The sequence below is a fragment of the Mycteria americana genome, chromosome 3, assembly GCF_035582795.1.
Source record: "Mycteria americana isolate JAX WOST 10 ecotype Jacksonville Zoo and Gardens chromosome 3, USCA_MyAme_1.0, whole genome shotgun sequence".
NCBI lineage: Eukaryota > Metazoa > Chordata > Aves > Ciconiiformes > Ciconiidae > Mycteria > Mycteria americana.
The window spans coordinates 82,270,693-82,278,190 of record NC_134367.1 but is presented as its reverse complement, the minus strand read 5'-3'; the positions used below and the strand labels follow the sequence as shown (position 1 = coordinate 82,278,190).

Below are 7,498 nucleotides of genomic sequence, written 5' to 3'. Positions count from 1 at the left end.
AAAAAGAAATGACAGAAATGACTCTGTTCCTGTTCCTATCAGCAGTAAGTGTGCCTGAGGCTCTGCTCTTGGCAGAGGATGCTCGCCCTCCGCCAGAGCCACCACTGCTTCAGTGCAATGCCCACCTGGCCCCCTCTGTGGATGTCGTGGGATGAGCAGTGTGGCTAGGCAGGAGGGCGATGCCTGCGAGCAGCTGCAATTGCGCTGGTGTTCACACTCTCTGTATGCTTTGGAGCCACAGCTGAAGGTAACAGATAAAACTCCTGGTGTTTCAGGAAGAGGCATTTAATGATGGTGCCTGGAAGAAAACGGTGTTCAGCTCTAACGTACGTTGCCAACCTGTGCATCACTCGTGCTGCTACGCTGTCACCTTGAAATCTTGCCTGGTCGTGCGGGTTGTAGAGAGATATCTGCAGACTGCAGGAGCCTAATGGTTTCCAGAGGTGGCCTCTTGCGAATGAATCGCATTCGACCTGACATCTATCTCTCAGCTGGCAGCATCTTCACACCCTGGCAGGCACTCACTTCACAGACCAAGGACAGACCTACCCTATTGCACCTGCTAGGAGAGGGCTGGTGGACTGGAAACCTACTGTTCCTGAGACAGTGTAATCGTGGAGGAAGGACTTTATTACTCAGGGCTGTCTTGTAGTGCTTTAATGCCACAATATGTCTGTTGCGATGGCATGCCAAACGAAAATGTACACAGCCTGGTGTCACAGCCTCTTATTATCTGTGTTCACCTACCATTCAGGGAGTGTTAAAATCTACCCTGCTTTTACTCAGTGGACCAGCGCGTCTAAGGAGCAAAGCCATTCTAGGTCAGTGGTTCAAATCCTGCCCACCACTCTCCTGAGCTAGTAGCAACATGTTGTTGGTGTCTGTCCATAACGGAGTATCACAATACCTGTGTTTTGCTTTCCTCCCACCTTAAATAGTCCCTGAGTATCCACAGACAGCACCAAGTGGCAGCAATGACAAGAGTCGTCTTAGGGGAGAAATGAGCTTCTCACTGCTTTCAAAAGGGGATTTCATGGTAAAAGAGCAAAACTGCTTGAAGTCCCTTTCCTTGTAAAACACTTGAGTGGGGTAGATACGTAAGTGATACCTATGTCTGTACGTTTCTGCTCTTCCAGACCAGAGAGCCTCAGGGATGAGCACATGATTCTTAACATGTGACTGGCAAAGTGTTGTATTTTAATGAGAACTGAGACATTTTATTAGCATTTTCTGCTCATTCCTCTTTTTTCCACCTGCCCTCCCCAGGCACCATCTCTCCTGGGCACTTTCAGTGCCTTCATGCCAAGGCTGAGATCTCAGAGACGTGAAGTTTCCTTGCAGTGTCATGACATGAAGCAGCAGGGTGAGGAGAGGGAAAGGCTCTCCCTGCCCTCTGGGAGAAAGGCTGCAGCATGAAAGCATCCCTTATTACACACCAGAGTGTTCACATAGGAGAGAAACTGCATGAATTCCCCTGCAGCAGGACGAGCACCCATATAGCTCAGCCCACACATTTTTGTATGCAACTGAACTCTGAAAAGCAGAAATTCCCTGAAGCGATATGGTTACATTCCTTGGGCTGTAGCAGGTGTGGAGGCTGCATGTCTAGGACGCTCCTTCTCCAGACAGCACGTTAGTCTGGTGTATGAGAACATACCTTGGCCCACACAGAGCTGATGTGGATAAAGTAAGTTCCTGGTTTTGCCACTGGCTGAATGTGGGATGTCAGATACGTCATGTCCCTGGGCTTGTGTTGGCACTTAAATGCCTTTTGCCTGCCTTAGCCCCTTGGCTGGGATCCCTCTTACTTGACTATATGCATTTAATACCTAGGCGTCTACCCTAAGCTAGTCCATGAGGGTCCATCTACAGGCAAATGAAAGATACAGTCATCTCCAGTGGGATCTTACGGATGAGTACGCAATGATCCGCTTTCTGGAGGTGCCAATCTTCTGCACTGACTGTAGAAAAAGCTGAGGTGAGTAGCTTAGACTCTATTCTGCAGACCTAAAGTTCGGTCAAATGACAGCCACGTTTGGAGCACCAGGCCTACCTCTTCTCACATGTTTGGACAGCATCCATGCATTTGGACAATGGGAACTTGGTCTCAGCAGGGAGCCTGCAGACATCAACAATGGGTGCAATTATGGGGAATAAACATGGGAATATATGCTCTGAAAAAGAAAGCCTTCCTCACAGCACTGCTGTGAAAAATAGCAGAACAGAAAGAAACTAATTCTGTTTCACCTAATTGCTCTCCATAAATCAACTCTTGGCAGCAAGCTCGACTGGTCCTCCAAAGGGCCAATTAAAGCAAAGGGAGGCTGAGTGCTGCTTGTACTCAGGGCTGTGTTTTGTATTACAGGAACTGTAATTTGTTCCAAGAGGGTGGCATCTCTTCGCTTTCCAAGCAGAGAGGAATATCCATGCCTGTCTGGCTCTGAGCCTTGCTGTTATTCCTTCAGAGAAGCCATGGCTCATTGACCGGTGTCCTCTCCAGCACAGTGTTTTACTGTCCAATGTGAGATATGACACTGCAGGTAAAAGCTGGGTGGCAGAAGAAGCACAGAGACAGACAAACAAGGTCATGAAACCTGGAAATCAGTGGCAAGTATGTATGTATTTGTTTTTAAAATCCCGTGTTACAATGCCAGCAGAACTCCTTCAATGCGTGCCCCATTAAAATCCCTCCTCAGGGTAACATTTTCTGACGCTTTCCCTGGGTTTGCCCTGCTGCTCGGTACCCGTCCTGCTCTGAGCCCTCCCCACTAGTTACCACCACCCCTCCTGCACACACCCAGCCCTTGCCCCGTAGCCAGCCCCCCCCAGCAGAGTGGCCCAGCCCCTGCCACCTCTCGGCCCTCCTGCGTGTCATCCGATGAGGACAACACCTGCCTGCTGGGAGGGCCCCGCTGCCAGCCACACCAGGCTGCTCTCCCACCTGTGAGAAACAGCGGTTACGCCGCGCTGTCAACCTCTGGTTTCCTTCCCAGGGCTTGCCACCGCATGATGGAGGGCTCTGGCTGGGTGCTGTGTACCTCAAAGTCATCCCTGGCCCAGCGGCAACCTCCTGCCCAGCCCGTGCCTGCCAGGGAGTGGTACCAGGCCCTGCGCACACCCTTCCCCGCCGGGCGCTCCCGCTCCCAGCTGAGTGGCTGGCATGGCCAGGGCCGGCCGCCTTCCTTCCCTGTTTGCTTTCAGGGTGTTCAGCTCTGCTGCGGTTCGGAGCAGCCAGGAGGTCAGTCTCGCACTGCGGTTCAAGGAGGTGTGACGGAGGAGGGCTGGAGGACACCACCGCACGCTCCTTTCCTCCCCCTTTTCCTTCACAAGGCACTAGAGGTATTTTTGCTCCCTCTTCTTTTTCCTCCTGTCCCCCCCTCCTTCTACCCCCACCGCCTGCTAAGCCACAGCTCCCTGGGATCTCACTCTGGCAGGCGGGAGGGAGCCATGCCCTACCTGTACCAGGACTCGAAGCCGAGGCCGCCCACGCTGCCCGGGGCCGCGCGTACCACCCACAGCTCGGGGAAGGCCTACGAGGAGCTGAAGCAGGAGTGCCTGCGCAGGGGGGTCCTCTTTGAGGACCCCGACTTCCCCGCCTGCAACTCTTCTCTCTTCTTCAGTGAAAAGCCACCTGTTCCCTTCATCTGGAAGAGGCCCACGGTGAGTATGCCGTTGTGCAAAGCAGGGTGAGCCTTTCTCTGCTTTCATCCTGCCAAAAGTCAGACATTGCTGTACTTTGGGACCGCACCAAATGTGTGGCATGTTCAGGGAGACGTGGAGGCCGTGAAGTGCGAGGAGAAACCCTTCCGCCTCAGGAGCAGTGGCGTGGGGTCGGGATGTCACTCACAAAGAGCTCAAGCTGTGGCATGAGAGGGCTGGAAGGCTTCACCCCATTTTTTAGATGTAGCTTGTTGTATAGCCATACTTTATGCATGTGTATTTATGTACATGCATGAAGAACTTGTAATCAGCCTTCTCTCTTACATTATTGCCAAACAAAGGCAATGTTAAGATGAAAATAAGAGGACATGCAAGAAATTAAGGGTAAAATACATTATGATGATGTTCTAACTATGTAAAACTCAAGTGTCATTAATGTAGGAAATTCATAATTAAGGTTAAACTAAAAAATTCAAGCCTTTTAGCTTTTAGAGACTCTTATACTTACTTGCTCGCTTCCATCATGAAACACTGAGAGATTATGAATACATGCCATGGTTACTGAGCCATTCAGCAGTAGCCAAGGGCTTGATGAGTATCTCTTAATGCATCTTGCATAACAATCATTAATAACACAGCAAGAGCCTGAAGCTTCACTAGTCACATGCTCTCAGATCACAAACCCAACATCACTCCAGGTTCCTTCTTCCCACTTAACTCTGTAACTAATAGCCACAGAAAATTTGTGGCTACATTTCATTTCTTTGCTAATGACTGACATTTATTGTCTTTTTCTTCATAATCTGAAAGCTTCTGCTTTAGTAGAAAACTTTCCTTTGGCGATAGTGATACCAAGAGAGAAAAAGAACAAAATAGACTTAAAAATGGGTTTAAATTTTGGCTTAATTTAATCCACAGCAATAGGCATTCAAAGGCCTCAGCATCCATTAATGTAATGCAGAGCAGAATTAAAGCTATTACTCCTGGACAAGTTTTACCTATGAAAAAATAAAAGATCCCTACACACGCTAAGTGCAGCCCCTGCAGGGGGCTGCTTGCCTTGCCTGCCTGTGCCCCAAAACCCAGGTGGGTTGTAGAGTTGTCCCCAGGCACAGGATGGGGCTGTGGGGCTGAGATGCTTTTGGTGCGGTAGCTCTGGAGTGCTGCAGAGCATCAAAAATGCAAGTGCCTGCGACAGTAAATCAGAAAGAATGGTTTCCCTTTGGCCAGCCATTAGGTGCTAGTTTGTCTTTTTTTTCCATTTGGGGCTTCACAATATTTAAACTTTGCTGTCAAATGTGAGAAGGAGCAGCTGAGAGCTTGTGTGTCCTTGTGCATGGTACCCAGGGACAGCAGAGCACGGTCTGTCTGTTGTAGTTGTCGCAGCCTTCTTCAGGATCTTTGTATGCTGAACTGGAAACACTTCCAGGATGAGTAAATTACCTGAAACGGGATCTGCCTTTACACTGCAATTCCCACCATGCAAAAAGGTGAACTTTTGTGAACTGTACAGCAAGAAATAAAGCTCAGGGGAGGCTGAGAGGATGTGTAAGGACAGGGTTTTAATTATGCTCTTCTCTGGCTCCTCAGCATTTAAGCTAACTCAGTGTCATCTCTATTATCCATCAGGAACAGCAGAAAATAGAGGCACTGTAACACCGTTTCAAGTTAACACTTTTTACTTTGCAGGTGGGATATAGGCCTGGAGCATGTGCCAGGTTAGTTGCAACAGCTCACCTGCTGGAGCAGTAGTGCCGGCGAGGGTGAGCCCAAGAGCACGGCCTCTGTGTAGGGTATCTATGTTCAAACTGCTTTTCACAGTGACCAGTTTTTACCGCCTCTCGTGCCAGTATTTCACAGTAGCTTGGATGAAGTGTAACACAATACATGCAGGCAATTGCAGGGCCAAATAACGTTAGTCTTCAGATTTATACCCCATTAGAGTTTCATCTTTAGTAATGAGAGCAGAGAAGGCTTTCTCATTATTTTGACATGCATATACCTGCATGTATACGCATTTGTACACAGCATGAACAAGACCCTCAGCTAGCCCTAATCTGTAAATCTCCCACTGCAATCAGTGAGCTACATGGATCTGCACCAGATGAATATCTTGCTTTCTACATAAAACTTAAGTGCTCTAAGATTCAGAAAGATATTTAGTGATTTTGTTTAGCAATCCCTTTTCATTACAAATGAAACCTTTGAAACTGTACCTTATCAAAATTTTAGAATAATCTGAAGAACAGAAGACCCTTTTCTCATTGTATTTTTCCTTTCCTTTCCTTTCCTTTCCTTTCCTTTCCTTTCCTTTCCTTTCCTTTCCTTTCCTTTCCTTTCCTTTCCTTTCCTTTCCTTTCCTTTCCTTTCCTTTCCTTTCCTTTCCTTTCCTTTCCTTTCCTTTCCTTTCCTTTCCTTTCCTTTCCTTTCCTTTCCTTTCCTTTCCTTTCCTTTCCTTTCCTTTCCTTTCCTTTCCTTTCCTTTCCTTTCCTTTCCTTTCCTTTCCTTTCCTTTCCTTTCCTTTCCTTTCCTTTCCTTTCCTTTCCTTTCCTTTCCTTTCCTTTCCTTTCCTTTCCTTTCCTTCTTAATTTATACCTGAATTTAACTGCTGGGATAAATTCAACAGCTCAGTTTCTGGGAAAGTTAGACATATAAACTGAAGAATAAAAAAAAAAAAAATCCAAACAAAAAAAGAAAGCCAATTGTGTTTTACCAATGCCAAATGAGTCTATGGTCTACAGGAGGAAGAAAGAAGGAAATTCTCCTAACACAAACAGCCACTGGCAACTGGTATGACAGGTACTGTATGCTGCAACCAGGCAGAGAAAGGTAATCACAGAAATAAGGCCACCTAAATAGCCTCACCCTCAGCCTTTCTTAGGTCTCCATGTACCTTCTCTACCAATGTGAGACAGAGGTGCAGGGGATGCAATTTGTTTTCTTTCGAGTCTAAAGAAACACAGCTTTGATGTAGCATCAGGAGAGCCACAGGTCACCTTGTTTCATCTCTCTGAGGATTGCACATCCCTACTTCTAGGCAATATCCTTGTGCAGGCAAATCCTTAAATTACTGTATGCTATATTTGAATGCAAGATCCAGCTCTGGGTTTTGTCCTTTAACATGCTGAAAGCCCTGATAAACATTATTATACCATCCAGTCTGAAAATCCCTTTAAAATTAATATTATTGTTGCAACATCTACTCAAAAACTGTAGAGTGTGGTTTTCTTTCGTGTAGCAGAGAATGTGACACAGGTCCAGTCAAAATCCTTTCAATTCCTTTTTATTGATTTTTTATTATTATTTTTGTTTGCTTTAGACATAGGAGATTGAAAATATTTTTCCATATGTCTGTTGTAGATCTGTGTAATAAGCAATGAGCCACGAATCTAATGTTCAGACCCATGTCAGAGGAAAGGGTTTTTTATCTTGTCCCTTGCTAACACATGGAGTTTCTTGGTAACAGCTCAATACAGTTCTTGCCATGAGAATTATGTTCCCCAGGAGCAATGATGCTAAAGCAAGACATGTTATTAAATATCAGCTCCTTTATCAGCCGTTGTTATATTTATGTCTAAAGGCAATGAACTATGTTTTTTTATTGTTCACATCCAGTCCCAACAAGACTGAGTGTATTTAACAAGCAGGTGGGCCAGGTAAGGAGGAGCCACTGTTTGATTTCCCTTTGCCATACGCACTGGGGACAAAATGTGCTGCAGTGCCTCCTCCCCAGGGCACCTGTGGCTGAGGCATAACCTGGCCACCACCTCCTCCCCAGCAAAGGCAAACAAAAAAAATATGAAACCAACTTCCTCCTCAATATTGCCTCTGCAGGGTA

General features: G+C 46.8%; 1 protein-coding gene across 2 annotated transcripts in view; it reads left to right on the top strand.

Annotated features, from left to right (window-relative positions):
- The first annotated feature begins 3,447 nt into the window (after nt 1–3,447).
- The window catches only part of CAPN9 (calpain 9), a 28,616-nt gene continuing 24,565 nt past the window's right edge, over nt 3,448–7,498 (top strand). For both annotated transcript variants that reach the window (XM_075497385.1, XM_075497384.1), the window contains exon 1: nt 3,448–3,660. In XM_075497385.1, coding sequence (XP_075353500.1) covers nt 3,448–3,660 — 213 coding nt within the window. The remainder of the gene's footprint in view (nt 3,661–7,498) is intronic.